Raw genomic sequence first — 22,879 nt, forward strand, 5'->3', positions numbered from 1 at the left:
AGAGGGAGAAGAGTGCTGCACTCCATGGGAACAGAGAGGAAGCAGCAGGTCTCCACTACTCCTACATGCTGCCTTTGATCCATTGCATAATCTTCCTTCCTCAGAGCAGCTCTGGGTCCAATCCTGCCAAGATCTGGAACAACAAAATAGACTGCAAATCCCTAAGTAGTAGGATTTGATCTAAAATGAAGTAATGTCACTGGCATATTATTGGCCTCTGCCATTATTTTTCTTCCTGTTTTATTTCTAACTTCCTAGGTTGCATAACTACTTTGAGGAGCAAAAGGCTGAGACAACCATGTTGGTCATCAAAGTATCTTACACCTTGGAAACTGCTTATAATTTGTTCTGAGTTGCTTGAGATACATACAGAAGGCAAGTGTCCATCAGAAAAGGGAGAAGTTACGTTTTTACACAGGTGGCATGCAATTTTTACCAATACTTATTTTGAGGTGATTTCAAATTACCTTAGAAACTGATAGGTTGGTGCAGTCCTACATCTTATACAAAAACCAAAAGACAGACAAAACTTTACTAATGATTGCTATTTATTTTGTTAAGTCAATAAAAAGTGCATAGTACAAGCCCTTTATCCCAATCCAAGTACTCAGTAAAAGATTACTAGGAAACTGCAAATGGCACAGATGATTTTTTGTTTGGCATAATTCAGATATTTTAAACCACCGATTTACATTAAGTACATGACATCATCACTCTTCCTTTTTCAATCATGAATATTACAAGGCTAAGTGATCTGCAGACAATACATGAATACATATGATTTCTCATTTCAGAGTATAATAATTGTGTTAAGCAGACTCTAAAAATAATATTGTTTTAACAAAGTTCTAAGCTAAGGTATAATTGTAAACTTCCCTCCGTATTTCCCAAGTTGCTACAACTTGCATCTTTTACTAACCAAGCTTAAAACCCTCATTACAGAACTGATCATATCCTGGAGCTTCACATATCACTAATGTCTTCCATCCTTCTCAAAATTTCCCATAAACATCTGTAACCATGGTACAATTATTTCATCACAAATTACATCACTAAAGGCCAGATTTCTGCCACCCTTACTAAAGCTGCTACTAGTACATTATCTCAGAGTAGTCCCACAAACTTCAGTGCAACTACTTGATGAGTAAGGCACTATTTAACACAAATAAGAGTGGCAAAATACAGTCCTACGGTTACTTTTGTTTCATTTAAGAGTGGTGATCTGAAGGTTGTATCTTGGAGAGAGTATCTGAATCTAAAAGGCATACATTTTGATGTGGGATAGTGGCCTGGCTCTTTAGTAAACCATTTTACAATAAAATATTTCCAATGTATTTTTCTTTGACATAGAAAACTTAGAACAGCAATTTACATGAGGAAAGCATACATGTATAAAAATCACTAGGACAATTACTTAAGAGGAATTTCAAGCAAAGACAGTTCATTTGAAGGTAAAACACAACATTACTCTGAACAAAATGTTCCTTTGCCAAGACTCTTAGAGCTGGGTGCACATGGTGAGTTTTATACACACACAGACAGGTAAGTAAAGTGAGACTGATCCCCACAAGGGAGGAGCATCTGCTGTAATTCTCACCAGCTTCCAACAGGATGAGGAGTGGTGCTCTGTCTGAACTGAAGCCTGTTTCAGTTGGCTTTGTCATCAACTGGAACCTTGTTTTATGCCTCTGACAGTGAAGAACTCTGGCCAAAAATCCTTGGAAAAAAGGTCAGTGTAGGAGGTTATATATGTTTCCTTGTTGGTTCAACAAAATGATGCTGTATTACTTGTTCTGTTCAAAACATAAATGTACATGGAAGGCAAAAAGCAAGCACAGTCAGAGTGCTCGTCCCAGTGACATCTTTACACAGTGTTTGTGGCCTGCACATCATTAGACATAACAGGACAAAATTCTCTCAGCCTCTCTGCTGCAGTTTCAGTGCCTTGCATGACACTGGGCTGATGTCACTGAGAGCACCTGGCCCAATCTTCCTTTTTCTATTTCAGTTTTTTACACACGCTCCTACACTTGGGAGCACAATATTCCATAGCAATTCAGAGGGCAAATCCATCAAATTACAGAAGGCTTTCTTCAGGTCTATGCTGTACCTTTACAAGCAGCTTAGCTGGCTCACCATTCACCCTGAGGAGGAAAACCCTGCATCTGTCAACCATGGGATCTGATGTGAGATTTTTGTTAGAGCCTGTTAATACAAACCTTCATGCATCTTAACAGTTAGTGCCTTCGGCTCTACAGCTACAGTCCTCATAAAATAAAGGTTTGTAGAGTAAGGCTTTGAAATCCTGTGTGTCTGTTCTACTGACCTTTATGGAAAGAAGCTTCATGTTGGTAACATAAAAATGTTCTTTACATTATTCCCATCAATCTTTCAAATTGAACAAGAAAAATATACAGTGTTGCTTTTCTGTACATCTTTAAAATGTTCTTAAATTAATGTACATATAAAAGTCATTCCCATTTGCCACAATGGGAGATGTGCACAGGGGTGTGCACAGCCACACATACACGACATAAACATACCACACATACACACAAATATTAGAGGGAGAAGACATGCCATATGGAGTTACCTGCAAGTCTGTTATTCTACAATTACAACCAGCAGATAAGGATGAAGTGTTAAGAATTGCTGATAACGTACAGGTGAAAAAACCTGAATAATTCAGTACATGTTGTATACTGAAAGTTGGTAACCTTGGTAACTTCTTGGTATGATTTCATCCTGCTCAATATACATTACATCATGGCTAAAAACTTGTAAAGATACCAATTATTAAAAGACTATACCAGGACAGAAAATTCTACCAAGTTCTTCTCATTAAATTTCTCTTCTCATAAAGTCTGTAAGTAAACACATCTGGTTTTAGAATATAACTTTTTGACAACATATTGAATAAGATACATAAATTATTAAGGAACAAGACTAAATTAATTTCTTTTTTGGTGGTATAATCTTTTGTGTAAAGTTCCCAATACATAATGTCAAAGCTTTGACAGCTGCAATTGTCACATTCACTTAAGTGCATGGGCACACACAGAGTATGATTCGTGCTTTTGCCAACAACCCTGAACCTATGTTAGTGGTCCAAAGACCAGACTAGAAGCTGCTCTGAACCCAGGGCAAATATAAAATAATTTCTATTTTTCACCACATAACTAAATTAATACTTGCAACCATAATATAACTCTCAAAAGCATACTGGAGAAGAAATATGAATTAATCTGGAGAAAGGTCAGTAACCTTTGATTATTAGAGATGCACTGGGATTTTCTTTTTCTTTCAATGCAGATCAGAAATCACGGCAAAGAAATGAAGATCACTCTAACAGAGAGCAACTGAGTGGAATGTCCACAGTAACAGTAACAACCGAAAAACCCCTGCAATGCTTTATCATTATTCAAATTACAATCTACTAGGAATTGTAATACCATACAAAGCAAAAATTAACTTCCAATTAAGTTTGCTAAAAGCAGTTCCTGAAGATTACTGGTGAATGGTAATTCTGCTCTACATAAATGAGAAAAGAAGACAGTATTGAATGGAGTTTGGGAGTGATCTGGTCACTTCGTTCATTTGGTCGTGCAAGGTTTTAGCTGCTGAACTTTTCCAATACTGAACGCTCTAGTCCACTGGTGGGGCTGGTGGTTCCTGTCCCTTGGGGGAAGAACGGAGAAAAAGAGAGAAAAAAGCAAGGACAGTATTAGAAACAGTGTTTCACATAGGAGGATTCAGCAATAAAAGAACTCAGAAGTGTTACACTGTGCTTTCTTTTAAGGTCTTTCAATCTATCTTTAAATATTTAGAGTAAAGCAGCATCAAAGAACGATACTGCTTCCTGCACTGATAGGGATTTTTCCATCATCCCACATCTAGGACAAAGATCACCTTCCCAGCTTCATGCTGTAATTTTGTGTACTGACTTCTCTTAAAGCTGCAATTTTCCCCTTGCACTAAGAAAGGAGGAGGCAGTTCCATCCAGGTCCAGAGGACGTTATGACCCACACTCAGTGCCTGTTCCATCCCATGGCAGGCCTCACACTTGGCCTGTGTGATTCCACTTTCACTTTGGCTTTAGTCATTTTCATTTCTAACAGAGTTACAAGAAAATATAGGGGGGGAAATGTAAGAAAAAATTACTTTAAGATAATCTGTATTAAACCAAAATAGATTTCAGCTGTTGCAACTTACATTGTGTTGGCTGGTTGGCTTTCCTGCTGTGTTTGATCCTCTTAGATTACTAGGTCTCAGTAAGAATAAGACAAGTGCAATCACCACCCAGGCCATCATTATCATGGCAAAGCTGATGCCATTGTCGCTGGAGGAGTTTGGTCCTGGCACTACAGACAAGGAAAACTCAAGTTATAACACAGAGTGACAGCAGAGTTTTCCCCAAATCAAAACAAAAATGCAACAACATAAGTCTCAGAAAAAAAAAACACCTGAAATATTTTTCAATTGAGTTTTCTGATTAGTCCTTCATTTTTGCTTTGAGACAAGTAATTCTTGGTTAGTGTAAAACTGTTCTTTTAATCACATTTCTTACTCATTTGAAAAGAGAATCTATTTCATTAGACTTCACTGGAATTCTCAGAATTATCATGAATATTTCTTAGTTCATATTAACTCCTAGTGAACTGGAGATGACAAACACAGACTTTGTGTTTAAGAAACCAAACGTGATTATTTTTTAGGAAATCAATTTTGAAGCAAAATATATTTATGGGGGGGAAAAAATCCAGATGTATGGTGGTCTTCGGTTTTTTGCCTCAAACAAATAAAAGAATAAGACTACAGAGATGAAAAATTAGACTCCATTGTTAGGCCCCACACAGAGAATATGCTAATTCTAGCAAGAAGGGAGCAAAGTAAAAATTGTCATTTTGTTGTTTACTCTTAAGTTATTTCTTGAGAGTTTGTTTGAACAAGAGCCAGTGTCAATATGCCAGATCTTCATGAATGATCATCCAGCCATATGGTGTTTCTGCTAGCATCCAGTAAAATCTTCATCAGCTGGGGCTGTTGACCTGATGTCCTTTACTGACATCACATGCACTCAAAAATGTCAAAGAAGAAAAAAGCATGTATTACAGCAGTTCATGCTTCTCACGGGCAAACACCACCATTAACATGTATAAGACAATGAAACTCCCCCAGAGCACCTGTGGATGGTTTCTAATATTTCCAGATGGACAGATTGTCCTGTTCTGACCTCACAGATGAATGTTCCTGCCACTACCCATTTTGATGGATGGATCTGGTTATTAATCTCCAGTGCCCAGGAGACAACAACTAGTACAGAATGTAGCAGTACTTATTCCCATGTCACTGAGTGACATGAAACACATTCTCTAACCTACCTTTCCACACAACACTAAATCCAGTCCAAGGTCTTTATTTTCAGAGTATCTGGTTCCCTGGGCTCAGCATATCAAGAATACAATATTAAAACTAATAAGTGCCCATACTGTACTCCCTACGTGAAGTTAGTTCTCCTCTTAAAATGCTATTTTTCCTTCAGAGTGAGGTTGTACTCTAAAGAAAAAGAGAAGAGACTGCATTTCTTTTAGTGCTTTTTGTCTGCCCTCTCATGGTAGAAATATCTCCTTTTGGATCGTTTTACTGTTTAACATCTGCCTGTGGAAAGGCAAAAGCATGTTCTCTGACTTGGGCCTTCTTCTTTTCATCAAGCCTTGCTTGTTCTGTGAAAGAAAGGCACAAAACCACATCAAGAGAGGTATCTTACAAATGAATCATCAGGGAAGACAGAGACTGTGGGACCTTGAGCAGATAATCCCTGCAAGCTCTCACAGGCAGCAATAAGGAACCTGAAGAAAGCCAAAAAAGACTTGAGCAGAGGAAGGGAGAGGGGAATTACCAGGAAAGGGAGGGAAGAGTTGGCAGACATTTGTGCTGTTTGATTAGGCTGCTCCCTAGATGAGTACAACTCAAGATGAATCACAGACACGTATTCATTTGAAATCACATAAAAATTTGGAAGGGGGGTAGACAACGTTTGAGACAGTCATCTCTGACCACATTACAAGCTACCAGAGCATTGAGAGTAGTGTTGAAAATATGAATGTGGTAAATCCAGGTCACGTCATCTGGGAATTGCTAGAACACAGAGAAAAAAACCTCAGGCAGTAGCCCCTCATTTCCTTTGAGACAGAAGGGCCATGAGCCATCAGAGCAGATCAGTACCAGCTGGGATCCTCCCTGGGCTGGATGAACCACTGATGTTGCAACTGCCACAGATGTCAGAGAACTTCCATGCTCCACTTGCATTAGACAGAATTCAGAAAAGAATTATTGCTCTTATTCCTCATTGCAAGGGAAACTGCAGGATCCTCTGATTTGCTAAGCATAAACACTCCCAACAGAATATCCAATGTGTTGCCTATTCAACACTTACAGTCTTTTTTTCTGCAAGGCACCCACTGAAATGGAGGGAACAGTCACCAGACTCTGATACACACTGTAACGTCACAGCAGATATTCTGATGGAGAACCAGCAGAGGAACAGCCATCAGACAGACTGCCCAAATGCTCACTGAGATGGTGCTCATATCTTCCTGTACGTAGGAGTACAAACCCACAAGCACTGGTCCTGACCCTGGCAGGAAACTCTCTGCAGAGTAGTCACTATGACATAATGATGCCAACAACCATAAAGAAGAATTTACAGATAATACACAAAAATGTGAATGAGGGTGCTCTGGTACTACTGCTTTAATAAGGCTCCAAAAACCTAAAACTGAAATCAAGGGTTGAAAAAACAAAGTATGCTTGAAAGGAATCAACAGAGGGTGTTTCTGAGAACTTCCAGCTGGTAGCAAAAGTGAAACACGTGATGTGGCTGTGACACTGGCTGAACCCCAGCCCAGACATCTCCCAAAACAAAACCACATATGCCTTGTCAGTTATTCCACAGCCTTGCAACTTAAGAATCTGTGCATGACAACATTCCCAGCTGTGCTTGCAGAAGGAAGACCAAGTCCTGGGAATGAGCAAACGGATGGGAGTGAAACAAGCTTATTCATACCAATGTTCTGAAATGGGAATCAAAGTCAGCAAGTAACAGGAATTGGAGCTGTGGGACCTAGGGAAGAGAAGACCCACCTCAAACATAAGCTCATCATGGTATAGGTCATCAGAACAGAATGAACCAATGAACAGAAGACTGGCCCAGAATTGTTTTAATCTGTCTCTAAAAACATCTCTAGAAGCTTCTCCAGGCTCAATCTGTTTATTTTTGCCTTTGACTCCTGGGGGGTCTTACAGACTGGCCCAAGCACAGAATCACAGAAGCATCACAAAATAATCTGACAAATAGGGAAGCAGTGTCATTGCATCAGCACAAAAATACCTTTGCTGGAACTCGATTTAAGGCTATATAATAACAGAGGAGAGGATTTACTCTATAATTTTTGCTTTGGTTTTTGAAACAAACCACTGGTTTGGAACAATTGCTGCCAAATTGCTTACATCTGCACAGACAGTTACTGCAAACATCTCTTTCAGGATGGAAAGCTACTTGTCGCAAACCATTCAAATCCCCACTGTACTACAGCTTGGTAACATGAAAGCTATCCCACAAGCTTTGTGCCCACACATATCAGAACTTACTCATTTATGCAGTCTTTAGTCTAAGAGCTTCATAAATATTGATGACCCAAGGCTTGAGTGAAATTGACCCTTTTGACTGTGGGCTAAAGTTCAGAAAACCTCTCTGTGCCTACTTCTAATACAGAAGATATTCTGTCTCCTGTCATCTGCCTCTTCCCCTTTTCTATATGTCTGTGATTAAAATAATTTTTAAAAAAAAAAAAAGATGTAGAAGTCTGAGGTGTGGGAGACTAAAATGTCTGGCCAAGGACATTTGGGACAGGAGAGTGCTGAAGTCACAGACAGCATAAACTTGGAAAGCCCATAAAGAAGAGCAAACCAACAGCACTCTTATGGCACATGTGCACCCCATGGTCTTTTATTTCAGGGTTTATGTGAGAGAGCTCATAGTTTTCCCCCTTCAGCCCAGCATGGGACTGTTTCACACTGGGAGGGCACAGTGCAAGCCCAAGCCAGATGCTCATCTCTAAACAGATTTTACAGGGGAGTGAAGAGGGAGGAGCTAATTGAGTGAGTTCATATGCTCAACTGATAAAGCAATATAGGAAAAACAGATCCACTTCATTTTTATTTATAAACATTTGGCAATGCTCCCTCTAGATCACAAAAAGTGTAAACACAGTGCCTCAGGGCAAGCTTCCATTTCTGCATAACCTCTGCACAGCTATGCTTCACTGCAGGTGCTGGTAATGTTTGACTGCCCTAGTAACGCTCACTGTTTGGGAGAGGGTTTTTTGATGTGTATTGCAGCAAATTTCAAGGAAGTGTACACATCAGTCCTCTGCTTCATTAGCTCCACAGCTGCCAAGTCGGCAGAAATGCAGTCACAGTGTGTGACAGCTTATGAGGAGGAGCTGGTGGGAACCTCCTCTCCCCCACAGCAGAGCAGAGAGCTCACAGTGCTGACAGTGAGTTGCTCAGCCCCAGTGGGGGTCTGTGCTCAACATCTAGTCCTCTCACTGCTTAGGCTGCTGTGACTGTAAGGAGGACAAATAAAGCCCCTCCAGATCTTTCTCTATCATTCTCCAAATCATCCTATTTGGAGGCTAATGGTAAGATTCAGTATGCTTGGGGTCATGGTCATGCTGGTATACTGAGAGCTCCAGGCTTCTCACCAATGCTGCCTCCACACAATACTTCCAATGTACAAATGTTCACCTGCATCACAGATTCTCATAAATCACCTTCCCAACTTAGCAGTCTTATTACTGCAACACTAAATAAACTTCTGCATTTTAAAGACCAGTCAGACTGTATTTTAGTTACTGCTGTTTATTTACTTCCATGCACCTGATCTGAAGAGTTACTCACATTCCTGAAGGCATTCTGTGTCTGTGCAGTACGACTGGGATTGTCTCAGCTGAAACAGAAAAAGAAAGGCATGCCACTTAGCAAGGAGTCTTGGTCAGCTTCTTCCAAAATCTTGATTTAATATACTGTCAGAGCACAAGTTCAAGGTAAGGAGAATTATAACTGATCCTTTACTGGATCACACTTGGGTTATGTTGTGTGAAGAATCCCAGGGATGGAGGTAGTTTCCTAACACTGTTTACATAATGCCTTTCAATCACCTGACTACAGTGTTAGTGCTCCCACACAGCTTTCAGCCACTGAATGCCTTTCAAAATTAAGTCAAAAATCTGTAGTGATATTGATGTTATTATACACAGATACACTCTATACAAATATTTGGGGATTTATAGTGGACAGGTGTCACTGCTGTTATCTAGATCAAGGAACATTAAAATACTTTGAATACACAATAAATGGTCAGACTGACAATGGTTATGCACAGAGAAGTCAAATTAAAATTTCATATTTAAACTCAGCATTTTTCCCTCAAGATTATTTTTTAAAGCAGGTTTTAATATGTATTTTACTGCTTTTTCTCTTTACTGATGGGTAAAATTTAAAATTCTTTTAGTGACTGTAATGACTATTTGCATTTACAGACTAGGCAAACTTGCCAACTGCAAGAAGAGTCAACACTGGCTAACCTGCAAATCAGTATAACTATTTTACAGATGACAGAGCCAAAAAAGAAAGACAAATATCACATTCTTTACCTGGTTCAGAGATGTTAAATGGATGGGATTTAATGTGCAGTTCTATGGAAATAGAATCTACACAGACTAACAATAAAAGTTTTAAAAAGTACAAAACAGTTACAATGCCTTGGTTAGAACTGGCATTTGCTTTTTGTCAGGTTTTATGGCATAGTAGTGTAACAAATAACAACACTTCATGTCACAACAGGCTAATCTGTTTATTGCCAGTGTAAATACACAAATGTAAAAGCAAAGATGATGCTCTTTATGCAAGAAATATGGGAATGATTCCACAATTTCCCTTTGTATTGGTGTAACTGATTTGCTCTGTAGTCATATTATGCAAAGCACATCAAGGAAACAGAAGAGGAACTGAAGGAGGAAGACATTTGGAAAAGTCTAAGCTCCTTTTATTGTAATGATTTCCAATGACTGACATTTAAGAAAGGAAAAATGTTTAACTAGAGATTGATCACATTCGTTGTTTCATTAATATATTAAGATCTACTAGCAAATGTACTGACACTTAAACTTTTCAGCTCTTCTATAGTTAAAAACAGCAGCAAGGGAAACAAAAACAAAATACTTCCACTTACCTTGTGAAAGAAAACAAAAGTCTATCAAACAATGCATATTTCCTGCCTTTCTTATATAAATGTAAAAGCACATTTTATTTTAAATCTTTGGAGGTGATTTTCAAAGGGGAGGTTTTACATTAGCTATAGTACTCACTTGGGATATTTGACACTGAAAGATTTCTGAACGGGGAAAACTGGATTATTGCCATACCCACATTTTAAAGAGATCAGCAACATAATTATCTTCTGTTTGCTTAAGAGTTTAATTCTGGAGGGGTCTTAATTTATAATCCCTACTTAAAGCACAGTTTACAGGTAATCAACACAGAATGATGACCAGAATTAAAATGGGTAACAGGTATATGATCAGAAACATTGTACAAGCATAAAGCATCTGGTTATCCCTCTGATCCCAGGATAGCAAGTTCTCATACAGCTTATCTAGTCTGTCCAGATAAGCAACACTGCCTTGGGGTGTTCCAGCCACATATCAGTGATCTCCCAAGCTAAGTGTTACACTCTCTCCAAACACAACTTTTTGAAAGCTCTAGGATGGCTCTGTAAGCCACAGAGCCAGGTAACAAATCTGTTCTCAACAGCTCAGTGACAGGCTGTGTATTGTCCTCCTGGGACGAAACACAGCAGATGATGGAAAATGAGCAGCAGTAAAAACAGGTTTTTCTCAATTCACTCGGGTCAATGAGTTCCTAACTCAGTAACCCAATACAAATCTGATCCCTTGTGGTCGCTCGTTTAGTCAAAAGAGGAGAAACGTTTCTGGCACATGTATGAAATGCTTACATAAGGTGAATGGCTGGGAAAGGTAATGAGAATGTTTCTTCTACCAGTTAGCTCTCTCTGGATAACTACACCCTTAAGGAACATAGTAACTGCTGAGAAAAAATTGAATGTGGGATATTTCAACTCTCAGGTAATTGAAAAAAGAGCAACTGTCAGGGACTGGAAATAAATAGTCCTTTATATTCAGATTTTTCTATCCCAATGTGGAGGGGGAGTTTGGATGAAAATTTGTGGGATAACAGTAAAAAGCTGAACCAGACTTTCCTGTTTTCAACAAAACCCTCCAAAAGACTTTTCAAATACACTCATGTTTTTTAGACTGGGAACACTACAGAGTTACTGAGAAAACTCTGAGTAGAGAAGTAATTCTTTGAATATGTTAACTCTTACATACTGAAAGACAGTATTATTAATAATGGTTTTGGTTTTATTTATATTTCAGAGCTCCTTGTGTTGTCAGAAATGTGAATTTAGTGGAAGATTAATAGTTGACTGCCTGATCTGACATCTGCTAAAGTCAGCAACAGCCTTTTCATGTTTTGCTATATATTCTAAACCTTTAGAAGAACACAGAAATTCAGTGAGTGAAACATCAGAGCTTATACAACAAAAGAAGAGAGTGAAAAATCTTATAAAACTAAGCACCTATCGAACTTACTATTTTTTTCCATTTAAATCTGAATGTCAACACTCTGTGCAGTTTGTAGTTCAAAGACTTAATGTCTGTATGCCAAACAATGAATTTATCTTTTATTGTCCACAATGAAACAAATTGTAAATAGCATGAAAGCTAAAAGTGAGCTAAAAAGACTCAAAAAAATTCAGTTTTAATACAGTACAAACTAGGAGACAAAATTAAAAAATATTAATTATAAATATGCATTATTTAAATAGAACTGTGAACTTTCATTTCCTACAAGTACATTTAAAATCTAAAATAGCCTAAGTTAAAGTAATTCAATAATCCCCAAACTACAAGAACTCCTGGTCAATAGGAGTATTTGGTTTCTATGAAGCCCCTCATAAATTCTTGGAAGAGGCAGCAGTGGTTGAATTACAGCAAATCTGTAATTCAATTACTGATAAATCACGAGTGTAATCCCAACACAATACCAAGAAAAAAAGAAACCAAGTTAGTTCTGATGGTAAGAGAGAAAAGGGCTCTTCCTCACTCTTTCTCCATGACACTGAAATTTTGCATAACAAAAATAAAAGGAGCACGTTCAAACGGCTCCAAGTTGCAATTTGAAGTAGCTTTTCCTTTTTTTTTCTTTTCCAAAAAAAACAGCTTTTAGCCCCAGCTCACACTAACACAAGAGAGTTGAGATCCTGCTCCTTCAGACTTGTATACATCAAGATGTATACAAGTCTGTATACATACTTGTATACATACAGATGTATACAAGTATATATACATATACTTGTATACATACAGATGTATACATCAAGTGCAGGTTTAACATGATGTCTTGTGGATCAACAGCATCTACCCATCAAGCACACCTGGAACCTGTGTCCTGCTGCTACTCTTACAGCAGATACCACATTGAGTCAGCAATGAGAGCCACCACATTTTACTACCAACCTCCAAAAACTTGGTTGTGAAGTCACCATATTAAGTAAAGTTTCTGGTTTGGGGTGTTTTTCCCCGTGCAAACCTATTCCAGGCACACAAACATGCCACTGTGTGGTGGAAACAGGGTGTGAACTTTAATTCTGTGTTAGCTGTTCCACAAAATCACCGAAGCCCAAGTGAAACACTAAGCCCAGTGAAAACAGCTTCTTCTAGCTAAACAGAGAACTTGTTTCTCCAACACACTGACCTCAGCCACTGGGATCACTTCAGTCTTCCCATGAAAGAAGTTAAGCTGCTTTGCATTTACCACTCATCACAGATAGCTATTGTGGAGAAGGAAGTTCAGACTTCTGTCTACCTTCACAGTAACTCATTCTTGTGTCAGTTCCTCTGCTTCCTCTTCAGAGGAGTTTGCTGAAACTCTTCAGAGCAATTTTCAGTTTGCTACCCCAGAGTTCAATAGTCTCACAACCTCTGAGATTGGTCCTGCAACCTCTGCACACAGAATTTTTGTAAAAAAATTAAAATCAACAGCATATTGCCTGACAAACGATTCAGAGTTCCTATCCAGTGAGAACACTTTATAAGTTAAGTGTATTATTTCAGAGTTAAAAAAAAGACAAAGCATAGAAATATCAGGAAGATATCAGTGATCAGACAGCTCACCAGCTTGTCATATTTCAAAAGGCATAGTGGTATAGTCTCTGTTCAAAAGCACTTTCCAACTCCAGAAATGATGTACTAAAGAGGTAACAAAACAAGAACAGGACTTGTGTTAGGAACAAACTGGAATAATAAATGCAGTCTATTGCAGATGGACATGAGATGAAAATAAGTTATTTATGTAGAGATAATTAAAATAATTACCTTTGAGAAGAACTTTTGAGCCAGCTCAAAGAAGTAAGTCCTCAGAAAATACATGAATGAAAAATAAGTAAGTTCATGAGACAGGTCAAGGAAAGACCTCCAGACAAGAAATTGTAGCAGAAGAAAGCACAAAGAGATGTGTGAAAGAAACAGATAAAATAGGTACAAAGATAAGAGCAAAAATGGGTATCGGTGACAATGAAAAGGACAGATAAGTAAGAAAGCAAGGACAAATAACTAACTCAATATGGTCATTTATTCCATGAATAAAAATAAATTTTAAATTAAATCATAAAGATCATTGATATAAAATGTTATGTGATAACAAGTGCAAAATATCACCCCTTGTGAAAATACTTTTTTGCCATGCAGGCCGGTTGTAAGCTTTGCTTTTTCTCTCTAATGATTCCAGAAGATGACAACCCCATGGCAAACTCCTGATTGCATCCTCATGCTTCTGGGTAATGAAATAATTGTTTAAGCTTTGTTGGCAGCCATGTCTGTTCTGCATAAAGTACATAAATGATTTAGTAAACAACATGATAAATAAATTGCTATGGTAGGATATGCCAGTCCTGAATACAAGCCAGATTGCAAATTGAATTGTAGTGCTATCTGTAGAGTTCAGATTTAAAGATGCAAAAACTGACACCTACATGTATTATTCTGCTACAAGCTGGCAAAGAAAAATAGGAGAAAAATACAAGGAAAAGAATGGCATACTGATGAATTCAATTGTCTCTTAAACTACATTAGCTTCTCTTAGGGGAACAAACAAGGAAAAAGTGAATGCTGCCTTCCCCACTCCTTCATTTTCTTTGAGTATATGCAGAATTAAAATAAAAATAAATTACTGTTCATAAAGGGGCAGAATAACAGTGTGCAAGAAAAACATGGAATTTGGTCCTGTGAGGTGGCAAGTAATTTTCTCTCCCATCACAAATGAGAGAGAAGGATGGTTGCTACATTTCAGAATAATATTCCTAGTGGGGAGGTGTCCCAGCCCATAGCAGGGGGGGTTGGGACTAGATGATCTGTAAGGTCCATTCCAACCCCTAAATTCTATGATTCTATGATCACAAACCAACACTTATGACCCAGAATCACCAGCCAGTTATGACAGAGGAGAACATTAACATCTGTAGTGAAAGACATGACATTTTACGGACGAAGATGCAGCAGCTAAGTCAGTCACAGGGACCACTGCAAACAGGAACCCTGACTTGAGCAAGAACACATTTTTCATTTTCTCATTTGTTCTGGGATTGCTGTTTCACCTTGGTGTTGCATAGATCCTCCTTTTCCACCCCTCCCTCACTTCACAATTGCATGACTTTATTTGGTACTTCGTTTAATAATTCTGCTGGCCTTGAGGACCTGTGATACCACTAACATCCTCCTTTTAGTGAGTGCAAAGCAGAACGAATTAGCAGAACTGAGAAAGTCAGGGAAAAGAAGGTGAAACAGTGTGATGGTTGGGATCATTAGAAGGAGCTCACACCATCTCTGACTACAGGAAACACTAGACAACAAATACACAAGATAGAATATTACAGTCTTAACACAGATGTATCTGAAAACATTCATAAACAACATACATATCTCCCGAGAGGACATTAGCAAACTTAGATCTAAAATGCAAAACCAGAATACATGCAGGTTTTTTGACCAAACATTTGAGTACCTTCTGCAAAACGATGCATATTAGCAAATGAAAAGGGTACTCCCACGTAGGCAGCCTTGAGAATAAGGCTTAGAACTAGCAGTTCCAACAGATCAGAACAGTTTGCTCTGAGTGTGGATAACAACCACATGTGGCCTGAGAGAAAAGGCACAATTTATTCCTTTTTCAGCAGAAGTGATGGCCATAACACATCTCTGATCATCAGAGTTCAGCCATTCATAGTACAGGTTATAGCTATTAATTACTTCTGGAATATCAAGCTGACAGAATCTTCAAGATATGACTTGAGATGGTCATGAGGCATAAGTGAGATTTTCATATATATATATATACACACACACACACATTTTTTTTCCAAAATGTATATATATTGGTTAAGAAGCAGCAGTTTCCAGCGGCTCAACAAAGCTCAGGAATGGAAAATGTAAAGAATGACAGACACCTTCAACTTTCAGTTAAGTCCTGATACCTAATTTATAGGAAAATAAGCTCTCCATGGGACAGAGACCTGAGTGGACACTAATTTTCATGGTAGCTTTTTTTTTTTTTATTTTGTCTGTTGTGGTTTTTTTAACATCCACTTACCTGTCTAGAAAACAGTCTCCATTTACACTGTTTGATCTAGAACTAGTTTCTAGGTTATTACATGCATTAGCAGTACATTAATTCTGTAATACAGTTCTGAGGCCTTAACCTGTGCAACACCAGCAACTTGGGCACTCAGTGAAAGGCAGGAAAAGAGAAGTCAGTGGAACAAGAGCACTCAGGAACAGTCTCACCCTCTGCTGCTCCGACCTTGGGTTTTATTCTTCTGGCTCAGTGCCTTCAGAGGTGCATCAAGTCTTTTCCCCTGCATCTCTGAAGAATGCAGAGGAATCTCTCTCTGTCCTAATGAACAACCCAAAGTTCAGCTATTGGGAAAGGTCTTTCTTGAACTAGCTTGAACCTCGTGGACAAAAGGGCAAGTTAGAGCAAAATGCAATTTCCTGCCCTTGGGATGTCTGGCTAAGAGTGACTATAGACTAGAAGCAGTAGCACCTGCTATTAAAAAAAAAAATCAGAAGGCAAATGCCATGGAACATGTGTAAGAGGTCTCCAGGGCAGTCACTTTAAATTACCACAAATGTATTTAGTATTGTTTTGCTGTGCTTTCAGTGGAGAGCCACATGAGTGGAGCAACTCACTTTTGCTGGTTGCCTCAGGAACTATTTAAGTGGGGCTTAGCTGTGCTAACACCTTGAGAGCTTTTCAACCCCTTGCAGCACACAACACTGACCTATTTTAGTCATCTGTGTTTATTCAGTGTTGTTTGCACGAAGTCTCCCTCAGTTGAGACTCGTGGCTGTGCTGGATACTATTTCAGACTATGCCAGTTCGTAATAGTACAACTCTAAAATGACTTGGGCAAGAGAATTATGTGGAAACTTAGTTGACAGAAGCATTTGAACCAATTACGTTGCAATAGTTCGAGAATTTGCGATTTTTGCTATTAAAAAATAATCTAGTGACACGTCAAAATATTGAAATAGTTTGAGAATTAGAAATTTTTGCTATTAAAAAAATAATCTAGTGACACGTCAAAATGCAAGAGAGATTAATATAAATCTTTGCTTTGTATCCCCCCAGAGTTTTTGAGACATTCAAGCCTTCTGATATAGCAACACAACTAGACATGGGCCATTACTTTGCAATTAGCTACAGAAGAACAAAACACAAGGCTGTAATTCCCACAGAGGTTTGTAAGTAGAACTGCTGGCAGTTCATCAAGATGGGTCCTTTTGTATTATAGAATTAGCAATGTTTTGGGTTAAAGAACATATGGCTCATTTTCATAAAAATTACTATGAGAGAATTCTGAAGTCGCAGTTTCCGTAAAGCAAATAATGTTGTACCAGAAGAAAAAGGATGTTTACATGACACAAAGTTGTTTGTGTTACTGGCTTACTTTGACATTTCTGGCCACTCTAAACAGTCATCTGCAGGTTTCAGGCTTCATAGGAGATGCCCTGTGTATGATTATCCCCTGCCACCACAAAGACTTTTTCAGTGTAGTTTTCAGACTTGAACTAACCCTTGGGCTAAGATACACCATGGATCAGCCATGCTTACTCAGAGAGCATTGATGTCCAGAGGAGTAACATTTTTATACTACAAAGTAAGTGGAAAAAGGGGAAATAAAAAGGTTTAAATAGAACATCATTCTTGTCTAGAGATTTGCTGCCTTCTGCCGAAACTAAGACAGGAACAATTTCCTTTGGATATCACGGAATGTCCTTCACTGTGACTCTTTCAAACAACTGTCTCCTTGTCTGACAGATTTCCCCCAATAAAATTATTTGATGTCGTTTGTTGTTCTTCACTCTTGAACTTTGGCTCTGCTTGTCAAAATAAGTTTCGCAGATGGAGGAGACTGAACAGGAGATAAAGTCATGCAAGCTAACAGACCTGTCATTGTCTTCTGACAACACTTGTGTATCTGCAGAAGATGGAAAGTCTTGTGATATTTTTCTTTTATGCTTACTTCCTCTTATAAAAGTTCCCAGTTATCTCCTACATCCATAGAGTAAATAGTGAACCCAACATACAATAGTCAAATTGTTACACAACACCACCAAATCGTAACAGATGGTGCCATGGTATTTCATACTAGAAATGATACTCATGAAGCCACAGCCAAAAAATTTAGATTTCTAGTGTTTCCTAGGAATACTTGGAGATCATATCTGCTTATTATTTACAGTGGCCATACTATACAAGTTTACATGTGCAAAATGTTCATATTTTGACATCAAGCACAACCCTGAGAAATCCACTGCAGAAAATGATAGAACATTCAGCATAAAATAATTCCATGCCACTTGAGCATGTATATATAAATTCTAAGAACTGTGTGCATGAACAATATCTTCCAGTTAACTGAATAAGTAGCAAAATATCCTTTAAAAGTATTATGCACATTAGAGATATACAGTTCACTGTCTAGCAAATCTTCATGGTACTATGAATTAAGAAGGAAAAAAACCCAACAAAACAAAGCCCTACTTAGTCAAGCAATGTGAAGGACAGATAAATAATCAAACCTCACAGCTCAGTATGAGTTCCTCTTTTTAAAAACAAACAGCTTTCTTGTTTGTAATTTTCTGTGGTGCAGCTAACAGTAGAGAGGCACAAGCATTTAAATGACAATAGCTTTTCTTTTTTCATTGTATAAGCATTAATTGTACTGACAAGAAGCACTGAAATCTGCATTTCAAGTAGAGATTTAAACTATATACTATAAAAAAAAAGTAAGATATTCAACCACAAATTGCACTCTGAATGCCAAATACATTTTCTAAGAGCTTCAAAGTAAATACACCAATTAAATTAGAAGTTAAAAGTACCAAGTTGGAAATTAGAATGAGAACTTCAGGTTCTAGAGGCAGATTTTTTTGACCTCCTGATCTTGGAATAACAGTGTCCTTCAAATCTCCCATACAATGAACTCTACCAGAAAACTTGGGTATTTGAATATGTATTTTTACCTCTACATGTAATAGTTGTGACTGAATACACCATGACTTCTTCATTAGCAGGAGCCTTAATTCTTATCAGTGTTGTTCTAGATAGGTAAAAACAAATTAAGTCTGTCAAAACTAGTTTACTTTAACCCAAATGCAAGTTATGAAAGTCTACATCCATCATGGGCATTTTGCACAACGTCATTACTGGACTGCAGAATCCTAAAAGTGCATTTTCACACTTGGGCATCTCCTATAATTACACTGTAATTCTGTTAAATTTCATCTTATCTCTGAACTTCTGGATTTACAATGCTCAGTCTGGAGTGAATTACAACCACCTTGTTATAGCTGGGAGCTACAGTCAGGATTTTGGAGCAAATTGTCTAACACCATTCAAATGTTCTCTGGTGTGGTTTTTACCTATCTAGGTTAAAAAGATCCGTTCTAGGTACATAGCGTGTTTGGATATTTTTTTCTCCCCCACAGACTGAACAACAACAGATTGTCTGGATTCTTTATCACAATGAGTAAAGGTTTGAGGACCAAACTTTTAGAGACAGTGGACACCCAGTCTCCATTAAGACTTGTGGGGTTCACCAACTTTGAGAGCCAATGTCCAAGGGCTCCTTTTAACACAAATAGTAGCGTTCCTGTTTGCTTATGTTGTGTAAGACTGAGTGACAAAATAGCAGCTGAGAATTCAAACTCTTACTGAAGCATAAAAGTTAGAGATGCAATAATGAAGGTTTAGCAAGTCTCCTGCGAAAAATCATGCAACAGGTTACTTGAGGATAGTCTGGCTGCTGACTGAGACTATTGCTTTCTAGATTCTGCTGAAGTATCCTAGCTAGTCATTTGGTCTTATAAATATTTAGAAGCATCTGCTTTGCTTTTTAGGAGAGATGAAATCTGGCATTTCCCTTTACTCCTCACAGTTTCAAGTGCTAATTGGTATGATCATTTTGGAAGGTGGACACTGAGTAATAAACTCCATTCCTGCAACTACACAGGAACATGGTTAGACTGCTCTTGGTGACAGCCTGAGCATGCAGCTATGATGTGTCCTGTTCACATTCACAATACAGGAACCAGTGTGTGTCCAGATGATCCGTTTGTACCCACATTACACTGCATGGAGCAGTCCACGAACACAATCTCAGACATTTGTGGCACTTCTGACACTGGACACAACTCATCTAGATTGTTCATACCTTGAATCCTCCAGCCCCAGCCAAAGAGAACTGGCTGACTGGTGCCATTGGCTGTCAGTACCTTCTAGGAATAAAAGCAGGAGATAAAATGTGCTGAATGGGGGTTGAAATTCTGAACCATGCTGGATTAGATTTGCATCTGACAAGCTTCAGGAGAAAGGGCAACCAACATGCATCCTCCTTTCTTCTTCCCAACTTCCTGAACTTAGTCCTGGGGGCTCTTTTGTCACCACTTCAGCATGGTCCAGAAGCCTCAGTGTCCAGAATCAATCAGTTCTGAGCTCCTTAGTACAAGAAGGACATGGAGCTCCTGGAGCAGGTCAGCAGAGAGCAGATGACTAAGGGACTGGAGCATCTCACAAGAAAAGGCTAAGGGAATTGGGCCTGTTCAGCCTTGAGAAGAGACAACTGAGAGGGGCCCTTGCTAATGTATGTAAGTACACAAATGGAGGGTACCAAGAGGAGGGAGACAGGCTCTTCTTGGTGGTGCCATGCAATAAGACAAGACACAACAGGCAGAAACAATGCACAGGAAACAATGCACAGGAATGCTGGTAAACAAGAAAAGGCTAAGGGAATTGGGCCTGTTCAGCCTTGAGAAGAGACAACTGAGAGGGGCCCTTGCTAATGTATGTAAGTACACAAATGGAGGGTACCAAGAGGAGGGAGACAGGCTCTTCTTGGTGGTGCCATGCAATAAGACAAGACACAACAGGCAGAAACAATGCACAGGAAACAATGCACAGGAATGCTGGTAATGTCAGCAAATGGGCACACATCCTTTTCACTGCCTCTCCAACCCCCAAACAAACCTCCTGACTGTTCATCAATAAGAAAGTAAGACAATGCCTAATGACTTTTGAGTATAAAGGGAACACTGACTGTACCACACTTGGGAAGTGCCAAAGGAAATCATTAGGCCTATAAAGCACACGGAATTGGCTATGCAGACATGCTCAATTTGTCTGGTGTCATTTTGGACTTTGCTGCAGCTGGTCACTACACAGACCTGGGCTGTTTGGCAACTCCAGTTTTGATGCTTAGCTGAATGGTCTGATGGGACTGATCCTAGAGAGTACACTCTTCACACATATTGTCTTGAGTGGTTGATGTACTCCATAACTTAACATGATATTAATTTAGGCTTGAAGTTGCTCAGCCGTATCAATGACATGGCAAGAAACAGAACTCAAAACTCAAAAAAATCACTGGATTTTTAACTTCAGAATTTTTTTAAATCACCGGATTTTTAACTTCAGAATTTTTTTAAAGGGTAGTTTAAAAAATTTAGACATTGTTATCTTGCCATATCTGTGCATGGAACTTCGAATGTGTGGTATCACCTTGACCTCAAAGAGTTTGCAGGGCAATTTCTCTGGGTTTATGCACACTGAAAAAAGGCATATAAAGAAACATTGCAATAAAAACACTATCAGTGCTGTCAAAATGCAGCTCTGGGAAATAACCAGAAAGCTATAACTTGTATTAACTATTCCAAAGCTCATCAGAAAATCGGATACACAGATTCTAACTGTACATGCTACTGGATAAGCAGAATCAAAAGCATCAGTAACTGCAAATCTGCAAGAGCTGAAGTAATGTCTGAATAACCACCCTTCCAAATATCCTCATGTTATCCTTACCAGATTAATCAGTCTTCTCATTGCATGTTCATGCGAGCAAATGCATTCACAGGGATCAAATCCACCTTCTGCCATGGTTCTCTGGATAAACCTGAACTTATCTGTGAACACCTAAGAAGAATAAGAATAAAAGGACAATGAACTCTTTTTCAACTGACCTTATTTTCCAGGGACTCACACATCAAGTTTCAGTTCATTTAATGCCAGGGTGAAAAAGCAAAACAAAGCAGGGTAATCCTATTATTCCTTTGGCAGTATGAATGAAGAAGTCTGGTATGTGCAGTTACATTTTGATGTTGCTGAAAGCACTGTCTTACATAGACTTCCCTAGAGAGCCAAAGAAATTTTTTTGCAAGACTTTGTGTGTCTCCCTTGGGTCTTCCCACATACCACAATGATATACACATCCTAACAAACAAGAAGCACAAACTCTTTTCTTTCATCTGCACAGTGGCACTCTTAAGTGTATGTATACAGTGGAATTTGTACTCCTAAACCCCAACAAACTGCTGGCATTCTCCTTCCAGATCAATGTACAGGAAAATAATTTAAACCCCAGTAAGTTCTTTGCTAAAGGAAACAATCATCCTTGCTGTATAAGGAAAGCAAGCAGCAGGGGGGCAAAAGTGAATGTACTTGGAAACACTTTAAAAATGGAGCTATGTGCACTAATTTTAGATCAAAGAAGGAGGTCAATCACTTTGCAATATGGAAAGTCCAAAGAAGCTGTTCTGGACATGCTGGGAAATCAATTCTAGGTTATTCACCTGCTAAAAGCACTTACACCAGACATGTCAGGCATGTGAGTGTACCTTTATTATCAATAGCTTCTCAGTGACTTAATTGAGGGTCAAAACAGGTAGCAGATTGCAAGGCATTTCTACCCTTGTGGTCAAATCAGGGATTGATTTCTCTCCAATGAGGACTTTCACAGTGTATTAGATCAATTCTGCAAAAATGTATTTCCAAAATAAGGAGGGAATAGGGATTTTATATGGGGCTGACCAGTTGCAAAGAAGAAAGACACTATGCTGTCTGATGACTTTCACTTGTAAAAAGACACATGTCTGTATTCCTCATTAAAACATTCTTGGCTTAACTATCATTTGTAACGTGCTTTGAATGCATAAAGTACTAAATATCAACTGAGCTGTGTAACCAGATCTTGAAGTTTGTTAATGTTTTGTGGCCCTAAGAGACTAGTATTTTCACAGAGTACGAAGCAGGATTTCTTGGCTCCCCTGTGTGCCTGCTTGTACCAAAATCCTGTTGCAGAGTATGTTTCCTGCTTCCCAGTACTTGCAATTGTCTGATCACA

The 22,879-nt window shown here is 38.6% G+C and overlaps 1 protein-coding gene across 1 annotated transcript; it reads right to left on the bottom strand.

Annotated features, from left to right (window-relative positions):
* Positions 1-3,067: 3,067 nt before the first annotated feature.
* On the bottom strand, positions 3,068-21,667 carry SMIM14 (small integral membrane protein 14). The gene is made up of 4 exons (XM_009074597.1): positions 21,562-21,667; positions 8,962-9,010; positions 4,213-4,361; positions 3,068-3,678 (listed from the first exon to the last, which is right to left on the bottom strand). The coding sequence occupies exons 1-4, from the start codon at positions 21,634-21,636 to the stop codon at positions 3,646-3,648; spliced, it is 306 nt and encodes a 101-aa protein (XP_009072845.1). The 5' UTR covers positions 21,637-21,667; the 3' UTR covers positions 3,068-3,645.
* Between the last annotated feature and the right edge of the window lie 1,212 nt (positions 21,668-22,879).

Source organism: Acanthisitta chloris, unplaced genomic scaffold (assembly GCF_000695815.1).
Source record: "Acanthisitta chloris isolate BGI_N310 unplaced genomic scaffold, ASM69581v1 scaffold28555, whole genome shotgun sequence".
Lineage (NCBI taxonomy): Eukaryota > Metazoa > Chordata > Aves > Passeriformes > Acanthisittidae > Acanthisitta > Acanthisitta chloris.

Bases quoted from the DNA above. Each gene is read 5' to 3' on its own strand.
- SMIM14 (XM_009074597.1), bottom strand. From the start codon at position 21,636: ATGGCAGAAGGTGGATTTGATCCCTGTGAATGCATTTGCTCGCATGAA. The intron at 4,362-8,961 runs GTGAGTAACTCT...CCTTGTCTGTAG, and splicing joins CACAGAATGCCTTCAGGAAT to TGCCAGGACCAAACTCCTCC. The intron at 3,679-4,212 runs GTAAGTTGCAAC...TCTTCCCCCAAG, and splicing joins AGCCAACCAGCCAACACAAT to GGACAGGAACCACCAGCCCC.